The 20924-nt window shown below is 31.1% G+C and overlaps 1 protein-coding gene across 2 annotated transcripts in view; it reads right to left on the bottom strand.

Moving 5' to 3' along the window:
* Window positions 1–20924, bottom strand: part of LOC143062946 (alkylglycerol monooxygenase-like) — a 38839-nt gene that overhangs the window by 9727 nt on the left and 8188 nt on the right. Inside the window, exons 2-7 of one of the 2 annotated variants that reach the window (XM_076234803.1) lie at window positions 20302–20429; window positions 19561–19712; window positions 18654–18757; window positions 17407–17502; window positions 16226–16358; window positions 14873–14952 (exon numbers count right to left, since the gene is read on the bottom strand). In XM_076234803.1, coding sequence (XP_076090918.1) covers window positions 14873–14952; window positions 16226–16358; window positions 17407–17502; window positions 18654–18757; window positions 19561–19712; window positions 20302–20429 — 693 coding nt within the window. Of the gene's footprint in view, window positions 1–14872; window positions 14953–16225; window positions 16359–17406; window positions 17503–17963; window positions 18068–18653; window positions 18758–19560; window positions 19713–20301; window positions 20430–20924 lie in introns of both variants that reach the window. The other variant, XM_076234802.1, reaches the window with a different exon arrangement.

Below are 20924 nucleotides of genomic sequence, written 5' to 3' on the forward strand. Positions count from 1 at the left end.
ATTAATATAATATCATCACGATACCTTCCATAGAAAAATATATTTTTTCTATGTTCAAACTTAGAAAGAATTTCTTTCATAATTTTTGAATAAAAGTGACACCTAACATCCACGTATTCCAACATCAGTCTGAATTCCGATAGCAAAAAATCTTATTCGGAAGACTCCGTATACATACTATAAGTACTTTATTGTAATTAAATTACAAAATATTGATCACATGATGCTAGTATTACTAGACTTTCAATTGCTTTTAATCAATCCGACATTAATATAATGTTTCGGCGGTTTTTGTATTATATGCTAATGATAAATGTATAACATTTATGAAAGGGTTTAAGCATTGTAGGCCCGCCATCATCAGGGATTTACCTATATCAATTTATTTTAATTTTGTCGTTGTCAATAGATCTGCAATATTTTTATGCTTTTTATAAGCTATTATTGGTTTGCTTGAAAATATTTCGTTGCAAACTGCATCCTGTTGTAGTAGGTCCCAATGTTTACTAATGCATTGTTTTAATTTATGAATGCATGGATTAAATTTCGTTGCCAATACTAAAGGAATTTCCTTTGTATTTTGTTTGGCCTTTTTTCTTATTAATTCAGATCTATTACATGATAATGCCTCAGTTATGTACTTTTCGATTTCAATCTCCTTGTATCCTCTCTTTAATAAGTTCGATCTGAACTGTAACAAAATATATTGTAAATCAACATCATTATTTGTTGTTCTAATGTATCTGATTACTTCGCCCTTGATAAACCCTGCAAACACATGTCTACTGTGACAGCTTTTACGATCTAGATAAAGGAAGGCATTTGTCGGTTTAAAGTGTGTTTTCACATCCAAAATATTTTCATTAGAAAATCTAGTTCCTTTGAAAATATTAACATCAAGAAATATTATTTCTTTAGATGAGAATTCTAGTGTGAATTTCAGGAACGGATGATGATTATTTGCTAACTTTAGCAAATCCTTTATTTCCTTCGAATCGCCGTGATATATTAATATAATATCATCACGATACCTTCCATAGAAAAATATATTTTTTCTATGTTCAAACTTAGAAAGAATTTCTTTCATAATTTTATACATGAGTATATCACAGATTTCCGGGCTAGGCACGGCTCCTATTGCGGCTCCTATTCTTTGCTTATATAGCTGTCCATTAAAATCAAAAATGTTGTTCTCTAAAATTGATCTGAGGAGATAGATTAAATCATCCGTCGGTGGGCATTTGATTTTGCAATCTGATTTATCAATTTGATCATACGAAATTCTAACTGCCGATAATAATTCATCAATCGGGCAATTAGTGTACATTGATACTACATCAAAACTACACAGCCAGCAATCTGCATTAGGCTTAATTCTTTCCAACTTGTATATTAGATCAGACGTATCCTTTATATACGTGTGTTGTTTTTGTACCATAGGTACTAAAAAATAATCGATATAGCGTCCAATAAATTCTGTGACAGTACCAATCTGAGATATGATTGGCCGACATGGCGGCATTATGTTATCAATGTTAAACCCATATTTATTGATTTTTACTAATTCCGATTCATTTAATCGGTGTATTTTAGGCAAGATATGCATATACCCAGGTCCATAATCAATTTGATTACCATTATTAAGGTAATTAAATGTGGAGTAATCTATAACACCTTTGGTGTACATGCCTTTGACATATGTATTGATATTACATCTAAGTGCTTTTAGGTCAAAGTTTTCCAATTTGGTGTAATGCTGTGTATTTAATTGGCGATCGCCTTCAAGAAGGTAATTGACCTTATCTAAAATAACAACATTGTTACTTTTATCGGCTTTCTTAATGATTAATGATTCATCATTTAACAGAGAAGAAATGCCGGACCTCTGTGAAAGACTTAGATTGTTTCGAAATTTTCGAATTTGCATTGAAGATAGTTCGTGCTTTGTATTAAACAGGTAATTTTCAAGGGTGTTGCAGCTTAAAGGTGGCGTATGTCCAGATTTTGAATAAAAGTGACACCTAACATCCACGTATTCCAACATCAATCTGAATTCCGATAGCAAAAAATCTTATTCGGAAGACTCCGTATACATACTATAAGTACTTTATTGTAATTAAATTACAAAATATTGATCACATGATGCTAGTATTACTAGACTTTCAATTGCTTTTAATCAATCCGACATTAATATAATGTTTCGGCGGTTTTTGTATTATATGCTAATGATAAATGTATAACATTTATGAAAGGGTTTAAGCATTGTAGGCCCGCCATCATCAGGGATTTACCTATATCAATTTATTTTAATTTTGTCGTTGTCAATAGATCTGCAATATTTTTGAATAAAAGTGACACCTAACATCCACGTATTCCAACATCAATCTGAATTCCGATAGCAAAAAATCTTATTCGGAAGACTCCGTATACATACTATAAGTACTTTATTGTAATTAAATTACAAAATATTGATCACATGATGCTAGTATTACTAGACTTTCAATTGCTTTTAATCAATCCGACATTAATATAATGTTTCCTTTGAATAAAAGTGACACCTAACATCCACGTATTCCAACATCAATCTGAATTCCGATAGCAAAAAATCTTATTCGGAAGACTCCGTATACATACTATAAGTACTTTATTGTAATTAAATTACAAAATATTGATCACATGATGCTAGTATTACTAGACTTTCAATTGCTTTTAATCAATCCGACATTAATATAATGTTTCGGCGGTTTTTGTATTATATGCTAATGATAAATGTATAACATTTATGAAAGGGTTTAAGCATTGTAGGCCCGCCATCATCAGGGATTTACCTATATCAATTTATTTTAATTTTGTCGTTGTCAATAGATCTGCAATATTTTTATGCTTTTTATAAGCTATTATTGGTTTGCTTGAAAATATTTCGTTGCAAACTGCATCCTGTTTTAGTAGGTCCCAATGTTTACTAATGCATTGTTTTAATTTATGAATGCATGGATTAAATTTCGTTGCCAATACTAAAGGAATTTCCTTTGTATTTTGTTTGGCCTTTTTTCTTATTAAATCAGATCTATTACATGATAATGCCTCAGTTATGTACTTTTCGATTTCAATCTCCTTGTATCCTCTCTTTAATAAGTTCGATCTAAACTGTAACAAAATATATTGTAAATCAACATCATTATTTGTTGTTCTAATGTATCTGATTACTTCGCCCTTGATAAACCCTGCAAACACATGTCTGCTGTGACAGCTTTTACGATCTAGATAAAGGAAGGCATTTGTCGGTTTAAAGTGTGTTTTCACATCCAAAATATTTTCATTAGAAAATCTAGTTCCTTTGAAAATATTAACATCAAGAAATATTATTTCTTTAGATGAGAATTCTAGTGTGAATTTCAGGAACGGATGATGATTATTTGCTAACTTTAGCAAATCCTTTATTTCCTTCGAATCGCCGTGATATATTAATATAATATCATCACAATACCTTCCATAGAAAAATATATTTTTTCTATGTTCAAACTTAGAAAGAATTTCTTTCATAATTTTATACATGAGTATATCACAGATTTCCGGGCTAGGCACGGCTCCTATTGCGGCTCCTATTCTTTGCTTATATAGCTGTCCATTAAAATCAAAAATGTTGTTCTCTAAAATTGATCTGAGGAGATAGATTAAATCATCCGTCGGTGGGCATTTGATTTTGTAATCTGATTTATCAATTTGATCATACGAAATTCTAACTGCCGATAATAATTCATCAATCGGGCAATTAGTGTACATTGATACTACATCAAAACTACACAGCCAGCAATCTGCATTAGGCTTAATTCTTTCCAACTTGTATATTAGATCAGACGTATCCTTTATATACGTGTGTTGTTTTTGTACCATAGGTACTAAAAAATAATCGATATAGCGTCCAATAAATTCTGTGACAGTACCAATCTGAGATATGATTGGCCGACATGGCGGCATTATGTTATCAATGTTAAACCCATATTTATTAATTTTTACTAATTCCGATTCATTTAATCGGTGTATTTTAGGCAAGATATGCATATACCCAGGTCCATAATCAATTTGATTACCATTATTAAGGTAATTAAATGTGGAGTAATCTATAACACCTTTGGTGTACATGCCTTTGACATATGTATTGATATTACATCTAAGTGCTTTTAGGTCAAAGTTTTCCAATTTGGTGTAATGCTGTGTATTTAATTGGCGATCGCCTTCAAGAAGGTAATTGACCTTATCTAAAATAACAACATTGTTACTTTTATCGGCTTTCTTAATGATTAATGATTCATCATTTAACAGAGAAGAAATGCCGGACCTCTGTGAAAGACTTAGATTGTTTCGAAATTTTCGAATTTGCATTGAAGATAGTTCGTGCTTTGTATTAAACAGGTAATTTTCAAGGGTGTTGCAGCTTAAAGGTGGCGTATGTCCAGATTTAACTCTGAAGGGATGAATTTCATCCAAGTTACCATGATATAAGTAACGACATCTCATTATTCTGGCTAATTCATCAAAATCATGTAATAAGTCCTGCTTTGCCCTTTTGACTGACGGTGAAGGAATGAATTTCAAACCTCTGGATAAAACCAAATACTCGTCATCAGTTAATTTTCTATGCGAAAGATTAACAACCTGTTTTCTAGCTTGTGATAGCATAAATTCTATGAATAAAAGTGACACCTAACATCCACGTATTCCAACATCAATCTGAATTCCGATAGCAAAAAATCTTATTCGGAAGACTCCGTATACATACTATAAGTACTTTATTGTAATTAAATTACAAAATATTGATCACATGATGCTAGTATTACTAGACTTTCAATTGCTTTTAATCAATCCGACATTAATATAATGTTTCGGCGGTTTTTGTATTATATGCTAATGATAAATGTATAACATTTATGAAAGGGTTTAAGCATTGTAGGCCCGCCATCATCAGGGATTTACCTATATCAATTTATTTTAATTTTGTCGTTGTCAATAGATCTGCAATATTTTTATGCTTTTTATAAGCTATTATTGGTTTGCTTGAAAATATTTCGTTGCAAACTGCATCCTGTTTAAGTAGGTCCCAATGTTTACTAATGCATTGTTTTAATTTATGAATGCATGGATTAAATTTCGTTGCCAATACTAAAGGAATTTCCTTTGTATTTTGTTTGGCCTTTTTTCTTATTAAATCAGATCTATTACATGATAATGCCTCAGTTATGTACTTTTCGATTTCAATCTCCTTGTATCCTCTCTTTAATAAGTTCGATCTGAACTGTAACAAAATATATTGTAAATCAACATCATTATTTGTTGTTCTAATGTATCTGATTACTTCGCCCTTGATAAACCCTGCAAACACATGTCTGCTGTGACAGCTTTTACGATCTAGATAAAGGAAGGCATTTGTCGGTTTAAAGTGTGTTTTCACATCCAAAATATTTTCATTAGAAAATCTAGTTCCTTTGAAAATATTAACATCAAGAAATATTATTTCTTTAGATGAGAATTCTAGTGTGAATTTCAGGAACGGATGATGATTATTTGCTAACTTTAGCAAATCCTTTATTTCCTTCGAATCGCCGTGATATATTAATATAATATCATCACGATACCTTCCATAGAAAAATATATTTTTTCTATGTTCAAACTTAGAAAGAATTTCTTTCATAATTTTATACATGAGTATATCACAGATTTCCGGGCTAGGCACGGCTCCTATTGCGGCTCCTATTCTTTGCTTATATAGCTGTCCATTAAAATCAAAAATGTTGTTCTCTAAAATTGATCTGAGGAGATAGATTAAATCATCCGTCGGTGGGCATTTGATTTTGTAATCTGATTTATCAATTTGATCATACGAAATTCTAACTGCCGATAATAATTCATCAATCGGGCAATTAGTGTACATTGATACTACATCAAAACTACACAGCCAGCAATCTGCATTAGGCTTAATTCTTTCCAACTTGTATATTAGATCAGACGTATCCTTTATATACGTGTGTTGTTTTTGTACCATAGGTACTAAAAAATAATCGATATAGCGTCCAATAAATTCTGTGACAGTACCAATCTGAGATATGATTGGCCGACATGGCGGCATTATGTTATCAATGTTAAACCCATATTTATTAATTTTTACTAATTCCGATTCATTTAATCGGTGTATTTTAGGCAAGATATGCATATACCCAGGTCCATAATCAATTTGATTACCATTATTAAGGTAATTAAATGTGGAGTAATCTATAACACCTTTGGTGTACATGCCTTTGACATATGTATTGATATTACATCTAAGTGCTTTTAGGTCAAAGTTTTCCAATTTGGTGTAATGCTGTGTATTTAATTGGCGATCGCCTTCAAGAAGGTAATTGACCTTATCTAAAATAACAACATTGTTACTTTTATCGGCTTTCTTAATGATTAATGATTCATCATTTAACAGAGAAGAAATGCCGGACCTCTGTGAAAGACTTAGATTGTTTCGAAATTTTCGAATTTGCATTGAAGATAGTTCGTGCTTTGTATTAAACAGGTAATTTTCAAGGGTGTTGCAGCTTAAAGGTGGCGTATGTCCAGATTTAACTCTGAAGGGATGAATTTCATCCAAGTTACCATGATATAAGTAACGACATCTCATTTTTCTGGCTAATTCATCAAAATCATGTAATAAGTCCTGCTTTGCCCTTTTGACTGACGGTGAAGGAATGAATTTCAAACCTCTGGATAAAACCAAATACTCGTCATCAGTTAATTTTCTATGCGAAAGATTAACAACCTGTTTTCTAGCTTGTGATAGCATAAATTCTAGCTTACTTTGCTGCATTGCAGCTTTGTTTTTCAGCCTTCGTTTGTGTTTATTTCTTTTAGCATATTTCTTATAATGTCTAGCCATATCTGTGATCACAGAGACTAGTATCTGAAAGACTATTATCAATGCAATATCAACAGAACGAAATGTTAGGAGGCGTGGTGTATTTGCCTAAACTGATTTTCATTGGCTCTGTTACTTCTGTAATTATGTTAAGAGTAACACGTACTTCAATACATACCAATTTGATGGAAAATATAAATTCCAAAATTACGTTATAAATAAAAACAATAAATATTATTGTTTTTCTTCACTAGGTATCAAGTGCCAAGCACTAGTTATTTCAAATAAACCAATAAAATATTTATTGTTTTTGAATAAAAGTGACACCTAACATCCACGTATTCCAACATCAATCTGAATTCCGATAGCAAAAAATCTTATTCGGAAGACTCCGTATACATACTATAAGTACTTTATTGTAATTAAATTACAAAATATTGATCACATGATGCTAGTATTACTAGACTTTCAATTGCTTTTAATCAATCCGACATTAATATAATGTTTCGGCGGTTTTTGTATTATATGCTAATGATAAATGTATAACATTTATGAAAGGGTTTAAGCATTGTAGGCCCGCCATCATCAGGGATTTACCTATATCAATTTATTTTAATTTTGTCGTTGTCAATAGATCTGCAATATTTTTATGCTTTTTATAAGCTATTATTGGTTTGCTTGAAAATATTTCGTTGCAAACTGCATCCTGTTTAAGTAGGTCCCAATGTTTACTAATGCATTGTTTTAATTTATGAATGCATGGATTAAATTTCGTTGCCAATACTAAAGGAATTTCCTTTGTATTTTGTTTGGCCTTTTTTCTTATTAAATCAGATCTATTACATGATAATGCCTCAGTTATGTACTTTTCGATTTCAATCTCCTTGTATCCTCTCTTTAATAAGTTCGATCTGAACTGTAACAAAATATATTGTAAATCAACATCATTATTTGTTGTTCTAATGTATCTGATTACTTCGCCCTTGATAAACCCTGCAAACACATGTCTGCTGTGACAGCTTTTACGATCTAGATAAAGGAAGGCATTTGTCGGTTTAAAGTGTGTTTTCACATCCAAAATATTTTCATTAGAAAATCTAGTTCCTTTGAAAATATCTTTGAATAAAAGTGACACCTAACATCCACGTATTCCAACATCAATCTGAATTCCGATAGCAAAAAATCTTATTCGGAAGACTCCGTATACATACTATAAGTACTTTATTGTAATTAAATTACAAAATATTGATCACATGATGCTAGTATTACTAGACTTTCAATTGCTTTTAATCAATCCGACATTAATATAATGTTTCGGCGGTTTTTGTATTATATGCTAATGATAAATGTATAACATTTATGAAAGGGTTTAAGCATTGTAGGCCCGCCATCATCAGGGATTTACCTATATCAATTTATTTTAATTTTGTCGTTGTCAATAGATCTGCAATATTTTTATGCTTTTTATAAGCTATTATTGGTTTGCTTGAAAATATTTCGTTGCAAACTGCATCCTGTTTAAGTAGGTCCCAATGTTTACTAATGCATTGTTTTAATTTATGAATGCATGGATTAAATTTTTGAATAAAAGTGACACCTAACATCCACGTATTCCAACATCAATCTGAATTCCGATAGCAAAAAATCTTATTCGGAAGACTCCGTATACATACTATAAGTACTTTATTGTAATTAAATTACAAAATATTGATCACATGATGCTAGTATTACTAGACTTTCAATTGCTTTTAATCAATCAATTCTAATGAAAATATTTTGGATGTGAAAACACACTTTAAACCGACAAATGCCTTCCTTTATCTAGATCGTAAAAGCTGTCACAGCAGACATGTGTTTGCAGGGTTTATCAAGGGCGAAGTAATCAGATACATTAGAACAACAAATAATGATGTTGATTTACAATATATTTTGTTACAGTTTAGATCGAACTTATTAAAGAGAGGATACAAGGAGATTGAAATCGAAAAGTACATAACTGAGGCATTATCATGTAATAGATCTGATTTAATAAGAAAAAAGGCCAAACAAAATACAAAGGAAATTCCTTTAGTATTGGCAACGAAATTTAATCCATGCATTCATAAATTAAAACAATGCATTAGTAAACATTGGGACCTACTAAAACAGGATGCAGTTTGCAACGAAATATTTTCAAGCAAACCAATAATAGCTTATAAAAAGCATAAAAATATTGCAGATCTATTGACAACGACAAAATTAAAATAAATTGATATAGGTAAATCCCTGATGATGGCGGGCCTACAATGCTTAAACCCTTTCATAAATGTTATACATTTATCATTAGCATATAATACAAAAACCGCCGAAACATTATATTAATGTCGGATTGATTAAAAGCAATTGAAAGTCTAGTAATACTAGCATCATGTGATCAATATTTTGTAATTTAATTACAATAAAGTACTTATAGTATGTATACGGAGTCTTCCGAATAAGATTTTTTGCTATCGGAATTCAGATTGATGTTGGAATACGTGGATGTTAGGTGTCACTTTTATTCAAAGATTATTCAGAAATAATATTTCTTGATGTTAATATTTTCAAAGGAACTAGATTTTCTAATGAAAATATTTTGGATGTGAAAACACACTTTAAACCGACAAATGCCTTCCTTTATCTAGATCGTAAAAGCTGTCACAGCAGACATGTGTTTGCAGGGTTTATCAAGGGCGAAGTAATCAGATACATTAGAACAACAAATAATGATGTTGATTTGCAATATATTTTGTTACAGTTCAGATCGAACTTATTAAAGAGAGGATACAAGGAGATTGAAATCGAAAAGTACATAACTGAGGCATTATCATGTAATAGATCTGATTTAATAAGAAAAAAGGCCAAACAAAATACAAAGGAAATTCCTTTAGTATTGGCAACGAAATTTAATCCATGCATTCATAAATTAAAACAATGCATTAGTAAACATTGGGACCTACTAAAACAGGATGCAGTTTGCAACGAAATATTTTCAAGCAAACCAATAATAGCTTATAAAAAGCATAAAAATATTGCAGATCTATTGACAACGACAAAATTAAAATAAATTGATATAGGTAAATCCCTGATGATGGCGGGCCTACAATGCTTAAACCCTTTCATAAATGTTATACATTTATCATTAGCATATAATACAAAAACCGCCGAAACATTATATTAATGTCGGATTGATTAAAAGCAATTGAAAGTCTAGTAATACTAGCATCATGTGATCAATATTTTGTAATTTAATTACAATAAAGTACTTATAGTATTTATACGGAGTCTTCCGAATAAGATTTTTTGCTATCGGAATTCAGATTGATGTTGGAATACGTGGATGTTAGGTGTCACTTTTATTCAAAGTTTGACTAGTCTTTGTGATCACAGATATGGCTAGACATTATAAGAAATATGCTAAAAGAAATAAACACAAACGAAGGCTGAAAAACAAAGCTGCAATGCAGCAAAGTAAGCTAGAATTTATGCTATCACAAGCTAGAAAACAGGTTGTTAATCTTTCGCATAGAAAATTAACTGATGACGAGTATTTGGTTTTATCCAGAGGTTTGAAATTCATTCCTTCACCGTCAGTCAAAAGGGCAAAGCAGGACTTATTACATGATTTTGATGAATTAGCCAGAAAAATGAGATGTCGTTACTTATATCATGGTAACTTGGATGAAATTCATCCCTTCAGAGTTAAATCTGGACATACGCCACCTTTAAGCTGCAACACCCTTGAAAATTACCTGTTTAATACAAAGCACGAACTATCTTCAATGCAAATTCGAAAATTTCGAAACAATCTAAGTCTTTCACAGAGGTCCGGCATTTCTTCTCTGTTAAATGATGAATCATTAATCATTAAGAAAGCCGATAAAAGTAACAATGTTGTTATTTTAGATAAGGTCAATTACCTTCTTGAAGGCGATCGCCAATTAAATACACAGCATTACACCAAATTGGAAAACTTTGACCTAAAAGCACTTAGATGTAATATCAATACATATGTCAAAGGCATGTACACCAAAGGTGTTATAGATTACTCCACATTTAATTACCTTAATAATGGTAATCAAATTGATTATGGACCTGGGTATATGCATATCTTGCCTAAAATACACCGATTAAATGAATCGGAATTAGTAAAAATTAATAAATATGGGTTTAACATTGATAACATAATGCCGCCATGTCGGCCAATCATATCTCAGATTGGTACTGTCACAGAATTTATTGGACGCTATATCGATTACTTTTTAGTACCTATGGTACAAAAACAACACACGTATATAAAGGATACGTCTGATCTAATATACAAGTTGGAAAGAATTAAGCCTAATGCAGATTGCTGGCTGTGTAGTTTTGATGTAGTATCAATGTACACTAATTGCCCGATTGATGAATTATTATCGGCAGTTAGAATTTCGTATGATCAAATTGATAAATCAGATTACAAAATCAAATGCCCACCGACGGATGATTTAATCTATCTCCTCAGATCAATTTTAGAGAACAACATTTTTGATTTTAATGAACAGCTATATAAGCAAAGAATAGGAGCCGCAATAGGAGCCGTGCCTAGCCCGGAAATCTGTGATATACTCATGTATAAAATTATGAAAGAAATTCTTTCTAAGTTTGAACATAGAAAAAATATATTTTTCTATGGAAGGTATCGTGATGATATTATATTAATATATCACGGCGATTCGAAGGAAATAAAGGATTTGCTAAAGTTAGCAAATAATCATCATCCGTTCCTGAAATTCACACTAGAATTCTCATCTAAAGAAATAATATTTCTTGATGTTAATATTTTCAAAGGAACTAGATTTTCTAATGAAAATATTTTGGATGTGAAAACACACTTTAAACCGACAAATGCCTTCCTTTATCTAGATCGTAAAAGCTGTCACAGCAGACATGTGTTTGCAGGGTTTATCAAGGGCGAAGTAATCAGATACATTAGAACAACAAATAATGATGTTGATTTACAATATATTTTGTTACAGTTCAGATCGAACTTATTAAAGAGAGGATACAAGGAGATTGAAATCGAAAAGTACATAACTGAGGCATTATCATGTAATAGATCTGATTTAATAAGAAAAAAGGCCAAACAAAATACAAAGGAAATTCCTTTAGTATTGGCAACGAAATTTAATCCATGCATTCATAAATTAAAACAATGCATTAGTAAACATTGGGACCTACTAAAACAGGATGCAGTTTGCAACGAAATATTTTCAAGCAAACCAATAATAGCTTATAAAAAGCATAAAAATATTGCAGATCTATTGACAACGACAAAATTAAAATAAATTGATATAGGTAAATCCCTGATGATGGCGGGCCTACAATGCTTAAACCCTTTCATAAATGTTATACATTTATCATTAGCATATAATACAAAAACCGCCGAAACATTATATTAATGTCGGATTGATTAAAAGCAATTGAAAGTCTAGTAATACTAGCATCATGTGATCAATATTTTGTAATTTAATTACAATAAAGTACTTATAGTATGTATACGGAGTCTTCCGAATAAGATTTTTTGCTATCGGAATTCAGATTGATGTTGGAATACGTGGATGTTAGGTGTCACTTTTATTCAAAGATTAAAAGCAATTGAAAGTCTAGTAATACTAGCATCATGTGATCAATATTTTGTAATTTAATTACAATAAAGTACTTATAGTATTTATACGGAGTCTTCCGAATAAGATTTTTTGCTATCGGAATTCAGATTGATGTTGGAATACGTGGATGTTAGGTGTCACTTTTATTCAAAGCACTTAGATGTAATATCAATACATATGTCAAAGGCATGTACACCAAAGGTGTTATAGATTACTCCACATTTAATTACCTTAATAATGGTAATCAAATTGATTATGGACCTGGGTATATGCATATCTTGCCTAAAATACACCGATTAAATGAATCGGAATTAGTAAAAATCAATAAATATGGGTTTAACATTGATAACATAATGCCGCCATGTCGGCCAATCATATCTCAGATTGGTACTGTCACAGAATTTATTGGACGCTATATCGATTATTTTTTAGTACCTATGGTACAAAAACAACACACGTATATAAAGGATACGTCTGATCTAATATACAAGTTGGAAAGAATTAAGCCTAATGCAGATTGCTGGCTGTGTAGTTTTGATGTAGTATCAATGTACACTAATTGCCCGATTGATGAATTATTATCGGCAGTTAGAATTTCGTATGATCAAATTGATAAATCAGATTGCAAAATCAAATGCCCACCGACGGATGATTTAATCTATCTCCTCAGATCAATTTTAGAGAACAACATTTTTGATTTTAATGGACAGCTATATAAGCAAAGAATAGGAGCCGCAATAGGAGCCGTGCCTAGCCCGGAAATCTGTGATATACTCATGTATAAAATTATGAAAGAAATTCTTTCTAAGTTTGAACATAGAAAAAATATATTTTTCTATGGAAGGTATCGTGATGATATTATATTAATATATCACGGCGATTCGAAGGAAATAAAGGATTTGCTAAAGTTAGCAAATAATCATCATCCGTTCCTGAAATTCACACTAGAATTCTCATCTAAAGAAATAATATTTCTTGATGTTAATATTTTCAAAGGAACTAGATTTTCTAATGAAAATATTTTGGATGTGAAAACACACTTTAAACCGACAAATGCCTTCCTTTATCTAGATCGTAAAAGCTGTCACAGTAGACATGTGTTTGCAGGGTTTATCAAGGGCGAAGTAATCAGATACATTAGAACAACAAATAATGATGTTGATTTACAATATATTTTGTTACAGTTCAGATCGAACTTATTAAAGAGAGGATACAAGGAGATTGAAATCGAAAAGTACATAACTGAGGCATTATCATGTAATAGATCTGAATTAATAAGAAAAAAGGCCAAACAAAATACAAAGGAAATTCCTTTAGTATTGGCAACGAAATTTAATCCATGCATTCATAAATTAAAACAATGCATTAGTAAACATTGGGACCTACTACAACAGGATGCAGTTTGCAACGAAATATTTTCAAGCAAACCAATAATAGCTTATAAAAAGCATAAAAATATTGCAGATCTATTGACAACGACAAAATTAAAATAAATTGATATAGGTAAATCCCTGATGATGGCGGGCCTACAATGCTTAAACCCTTTCATAAATGTTATACATTTATCATTAGCATATAATACAAAAACCGCCGAAACATTATATTAATGTCGGATTGATTAAAAGCAATTGAAAGTCTAGTAATACTAGCATCATGTGATCAATATTTTGTAATTTAATTACAATAAAGTACTTATAGTATGTATACGGAGTCTTCCGAATAAGATTTTTTGCTATCGGAATTCAGACTGATGTTGGAATACGTGGATGTTAGGTGTCACTTTTATTCAAAGGTCACTGAACCATGAAAATGAGATCAAGGACATTGGACAAGTGACTGATGGAAACTTGGTAACACGAGGCATCCATATACAAAGTATGAAGCATCCAGGTTTTCCACCTTCTTAAATATAAAGCTTTTAAGAAGTTAGATAACACTGCCGCCGCCGCCTGATCACTATCTCTATGTCGAGCTTTCTGCAACAAAAGTTGCAGGCTCGACAAAAAATCATGTACCAATTACCATACCAACAGAGAAATAAAGTTAAAGGACTAGACTGTTAATGTTATAAGAATTAAAACAAGAAGAGTAACTGCAGACATATATTTTACCTATTTCATGTAAGTGGCATATAAAAAAAACATAAAAGTTGCAAAAACTTTCAGAATTTGTTCAACTGACTATCAATAACAATCGGTAAATATACTGCATACATTACTAAATTACTGTTCTGTTTCATTACTTGATCTGTTATTCAATCATTCATATAGTTTCCAAACAAAAATGACAAATAAAAAATAGTGCCTACCTGTGAGTGAATAGGACCCCATGAATCTAGAGGATGTACAAGACCATAAACAACTTCTTCTTTTTCTGCTGCAAATGTTCCTAATAAAAAATACATATAATTTTCTGAATGTAAATGTAAAAGCTTTAATTCATATGAAACTTCAAATTAAAAAAAAATATGATGCAAATGTTTTTTTATAACTACCGGTAAATGGATAGTTTTTATTATAAAACTTGTGTACATATACTTTTGTCTCAAGAAAATTCTACATTTTTTCCAAATTATGATGAAAGTTACTTTTTTTTAATTGTTTGCTTCCAGTAAACAATTCACCATTATGTTTTCCATATTCAGGAACTCAGCGCGACCTTTCTCATAAAAATACATGATTGTTGATTGTTTACTAAGGTGAAAAATTGATAAACTACGTCTTCAAATCACGATAATAAATTAGCTGCCATATTTTCACATCATAACAAACTGAGAGACATTTTTTTTTACTATTATAAGATATGGATCGTATAAAATGATAAATTCATGCAGACAAGACTAAGTTTATGATATATATGCATTGGTTCAAGAATTGGATAAACATTATTTTTCACCAGTCACTTGTTTCCTATGACTTTAAGGAAAATATCACATTAATATCTAAAACAAAACACAAGGATTCTCCATGACATAATTAATAATATAGAATGTTTATAGTAAATATTAAGTAATTGTAAGATAGAATCTTATATTGCCCAAAACCAAAAAGTTTATAGTATTAACTTTTGCTTTGTTACAGCAAATTTTTTTATAAATGTCATATGACAAATAAATCAAAAGTGCCTCTAAAAATCTCTGTTTGTTAGAAAACTATATATCCTATTTATATTCTTATAACATTGTAAGAACATTGTTCTGAAAACACATGAATTATTCTAAATGAACAATAAAAATTATTAAAGCTGAATGGGTGTAGTGTTCCATATAACAGATAAATGGGGAATGTGTCTGGGTCCATGGGACACAGATGATGTCCCCACACTAACATATAACATTTTTAAGGGACATAACTGAAGAACTGTAAAAGTGACGCTACCCAAATTCAAACTTGATTTGTGGTTTGTGGTAATAATAGCATTGTGTACAGGTTTCATAACATTTGGTTGTGGAAACTAAAGTTAGAGAACAGAAATCAATTTTTGGACATATATACAGGACTTACATATGTACGACTGTACAGAGGGACAGGGTAAAACTTCCGTTTCAGAGGGTGCATAAAAATAGATATAAGTCATAATTCAAATATAAATTTTGCTTTAGTCGCTTTATATAAAATTATTTCAGTTCCCCAGTTGTTTGAAGTTGTGTATAAATATTTACCAAATAGTCTGTCAAATATAATGAGTGTTCCTCCAAAGTTTTTATCTATATACTGTCTATTTCTGCCATGGTGGGCTCTGTGGTGGCCTGGACTATTCAAAATCCATTCTAATGGACCAATGCTTTTAATTGTCTGAAATAAAACATGTCACTGCAATAAATTCTAATGTTTATAGTGAATGTAAAGCAGATGTCCCTAATTAGTGATCTTTCAGGGCTTGTTTGGTTCTGAAAATGATTACTGGTACATAATTTATAGTGGCTGATCTTTCAGGGCTTGTTTGATTCTGAAAATGATTACTGGTACATAATTTATAGTGGCTGATCTTTCAGGGCTTGTTTGATTCTGAAAATGATTACTGGTACATAATTTATAGTGGCTGATCTTTCAGGACTTGTTTGATTCTGAAAATGATTACTGGTACATAATTTATAGTGGCTGATGTTTCAGGGCTTGTTTGGTTCTGAAAATGATTACTGGTACATAATTTATAGTGGCTGATCTTTCAGGGCTTGTTTGGTTAAAATGATTACTGGTACATAATTTATAGTGGCTGATCTTTCAGGGCTTGTTTGGTTCTGAAAATGATTACTGGTACATAATTTATAGTGGCTGATCTTTCAGGGCTTGTTTGGTTCTTAAAATGATTACTGGTACATAATTTATAGTGGCTGATCTTTGTTCATATTTGTGTAATGATTTAATTTGTGTCTGTACTTGTTATTTAGTCATCATGCTGGACCAAAAACGATGGAGGTTGAATACACAATTATGAGGGGGTGGGGGGCAGGACCTTTTTCAGGACTTCAAGATCAGGAATTTTTAAGCTCAGGATTTTGGGATTGGTCCTTTTGGGATCTGGGAATTAATTTTTCGAATTTCAGGATGAGGGGATTTATATTTCTTTAAATTTGGGACCTCAGGATTTCATGTTTTTCAGCATGAGATTTCCGGATCAGGACCCCTCCAACCCTCCCCTTCCCAATTATGAATTGACATATACAAAAAGGCAGACTGTTCAAAATATGTAGTTTAATCATTTCTCATACCATATTTCATGCATTCAAAATTCATGACACTACTTACCTTGGATGAGTTGACCTTGGATAAGTCAAATACTTTCATCCTATCCCTTTGACTTTGACTTCATAAAGAAGTTTCAATGTATCAATTTTATTACCTCTGTATGTATCCAGAACTGGTACAGCAGACTAAACTGGTTGTGGACCAGGAAAATTGATGGTGGCACACATAAAGCCATTGGAAGATAAAACATCTGATAAATAGAAACATTTTATTATTTCAACATTTATACTTTTTGGCAGTATAGATAAAAATTAATCTGGTTTTACCAACTCACTTTTTCATAAATGACTCCTATCAAACTTGAAAACTACAAATGTATTATTATAATTCAATTTTTCCACCTAAAAACTATGAAGAAAATTGATAACTTTGTATTACATTTAAAATGCAGATTGTTTAAAATATTATGTATATTGATATAATAGTTATTTCCCCTTATACCGGTAATCAACATTCACAATGTAAGCCTTGCATTTAAAAAACCTGAGGAACAAGAAAAGGTTCTGTTTTATTTGATCAAATTCCTTCCAACTATTATAAAAAACAAACAATTAAAGTGTGTCTGGTATTGGTTGAACAAGTGTTAATAAAATGTAATAACTTTCAGATAAATTTGTCTGGTTCAATCTTTGTATTATATAATTAACATACCCAGGAAATATACTTAAGTATGCAGGACTGTCTGAGTGCTGTGGTAAGGTTATAATCTTCTGAGCTGTGATGGGTTTGGTGTGCTGCCCAAATTATATTCACTTCTGTGTAAAGCAAGGTAGGAAGGAATCAATAGAATTTCTTTTACATTAAGGATTGATTATACCTAAGACTAAGTATAAAAGTGCTTCATTTTCAGAACTTTTTGAAAAGAAACATCATATTATCCTTTTTTTTTTCAATTTGTTTTTGAAGTGTAAACAGATAAAAACTAGCTTGCCCAGAGATTTCTGTAATGTCATTTTTTTTAATCTTTTACATTCTGTGGATTCATTTATTTTCCTGTTTATCATTTTTGTGGATTGAAGAAAACTTGCATTTTCGTGGATATTGGTTTTTGTTGTTTAGCTAATCTCTGCATACAAAGCTTATACAAAATTTATAATACGATGAATATTTAAATTGGGGGTTTACCTAAGCCTATACACACGAAACCCAGGAAAATTGGTATCCAACGAATAATAATGAATTCACAGTATTTCAATAGAAATTTCACCTAATAAAACAATGAATCAATTACATGCACACAGAAAAAACAAAGGTTTGTAAAGCTGGTGATGAAGAATAAAAATGATGGATAACAGATATACACATGTATGTGTAGTGATTTTATAAGGTGTTATACTTAACCCAACTAATATATCTATGAAAAGTAGACTGACGTAGGGCTGTTGTTAAATTATAATCCTCAGCGCTATGATGCGTCTGATGACCAGCCCACATTATATTGACTTCTGAAAATATTTTCAAGTCTAAATAGTTAAAGAAGTTGTAAAAATAAAAGTAAAATGCTTTGCTGTCAATATATAGCTTTAAATCTCATTAATCGTTAGAATAAACCATTCTAATGCAACAACGTTTGTAACGTTCATTTTGATTGGATAACGTCACTTTCTTTCATGGCATCAATTGACAATTGATGCTATGGGACGTACGCGCAAGTGCAGACGGCATATGACAGATTTTAAATACATGTTTTAACGTTGTTTTCTGTCAGTTTCATTAGAATGGAGATAACAATATTGTATTTTAAGCTCCGACGGCATCAATTTGGGATTTGATGGTCGCAAATACCCGTTTACTGTCTCCGCTAACGCGTCACCAGTAAACTTAATTTGCGACCATCAAATCCCCAATTGATGCCGTCGGAGCTTAAAATACAATACAGTTATCTCCTAACTTGAATAAGGAATTTTTTTAAGACCAATTTTAGAAAAAAACTTTTAACACATTGAAATCAGTGTATTCTTATGTTGTGTTGATACACCTCATATGTTTCCAACAAAGTTTCACGTTTCAATATATACAATTTTTCATTCCTGAAAACTTCTAAAACAGGCCTCTTTTATAGCTTACTATACAGAACAGGGACATAGCTAAGTATGCAATAACCTGTAATCACAAATTCTGCAGGGAGCCCTGGGCCTGCAATAGGTCACAAGCTGGTCCAGGGCATAGACTTTAGCATTTTTAGTGGCAAAATTTTGTGTACTGTTACACAAAACATAAAACTCCTGGTTATTGTCAAATTCATTACCATGTCCCCATCTGTGAACCCAGTAGTAACAGAAATCCACACCAACCATTCCAAGAATCCACGTCCAAGGGTTGTTCCACGGTAACTGTATAATGTTAAACCTCTCATAAAACCATACATAAGTAGACAACTCTATAGATCTGAACAGCAACCTAAAATACAAGTGTTTAAAACATTAAGCTTTATGTAAGAACACAAACATACCATTATTATAACTTTCTAGTTCTGGTAATTGGAACATATAAATACATTTCTATTACAGACAAACTTTTCTAGTTCTGGTAATTGGAACATATAAATACCTTTCTATTACAGACAAACTTTTCTAGTTCTGGTAATTGGAACATATAAATACATTTCTATTACAGATATAACTGGAAATGAGAATTAATATCATGGCTTCGCTAAACTAAATTAAAAAGAAAACAATGTTGAATTAAATGACTGTTATCTAATACTTAAATGTTATTTACAAAACTAATTGTGCAGAATAATCAATCAATATATATATTCTTCAAAGTGTTCAAATCTACATAAATTCATATTGAACATACTAAATATGTAAATACTGAAAAGTATAAGGATTTTACTTCTTTCAAATGCTTTTAAAAATCTTCTTAATCATGCATGTACATTTAAATGAGCCAGGCCATTATGTAAAACTTAATATTTATATATATGGATGGAGAGTTGTCTCATTGGAACTCATCCCACATTTATGTATTTCTATGTATTTATTACCCATGCATTAATGAGAGTAATCCATTAGCAACAGAACTAAATCCATCATTGAATCTTGGTAATGGCTTCCCTTGTATATATCGTACGATTGCTTCTATTATTATCATGGAGACAAAGTATGGTATTGCCTGAAAGATTTAAATATTATACAATTACTGTCTTTTGATGAGGTAAATGTGCGGTTTTATTGACTTTTGAAAAAATGATATTCACTGAGGCCGACGGCCGAAGTGAATATCATTTTTTCAAAAGTAAATTAAACCCCATATTTACCGAAACAAAAGATAGTAATTGTTTTATTCCATATTCCAAGAGAAGAAAATGTATTTAATGTTAAACATATACCAAAACAAATTGTACATGAAACATTTTACCATAACGTTGCATGTAAAAGCGTGTGACGTTTAGCGCGGTGAATAACACTTTCTCAGGTGAATATGCTATTTTATTCAAAATCCAATTCATTTAGAGAAACCTACTAAAATAATACCAATATGGAATAAATTAAATTATTGGTGTGCATAATTAATACAATGTACAACAAAAAGAAAGCCTCATTTCAATGAATAAGTTGTGATTGACAAAATTTGCTCTTTTTCCTTTATATGTATGCCATAACCATT

The sequence above is a fragment of the Mytilus galloprovincialis genome, chromosome 2 (assembly GCF_965363235.1).
Source record: "Mytilus galloprovincialis chromosome 2, xbMytGall1.hap1.1, whole genome shotgun sequence".
NCBI classification, from domain to species: domain Eukaryota; kingdom Metazoa; phylum Mollusca; class Bivalvia; order Mytilida; family Mytilidae; genus Mytilus; species Mytilus galloprovincialis.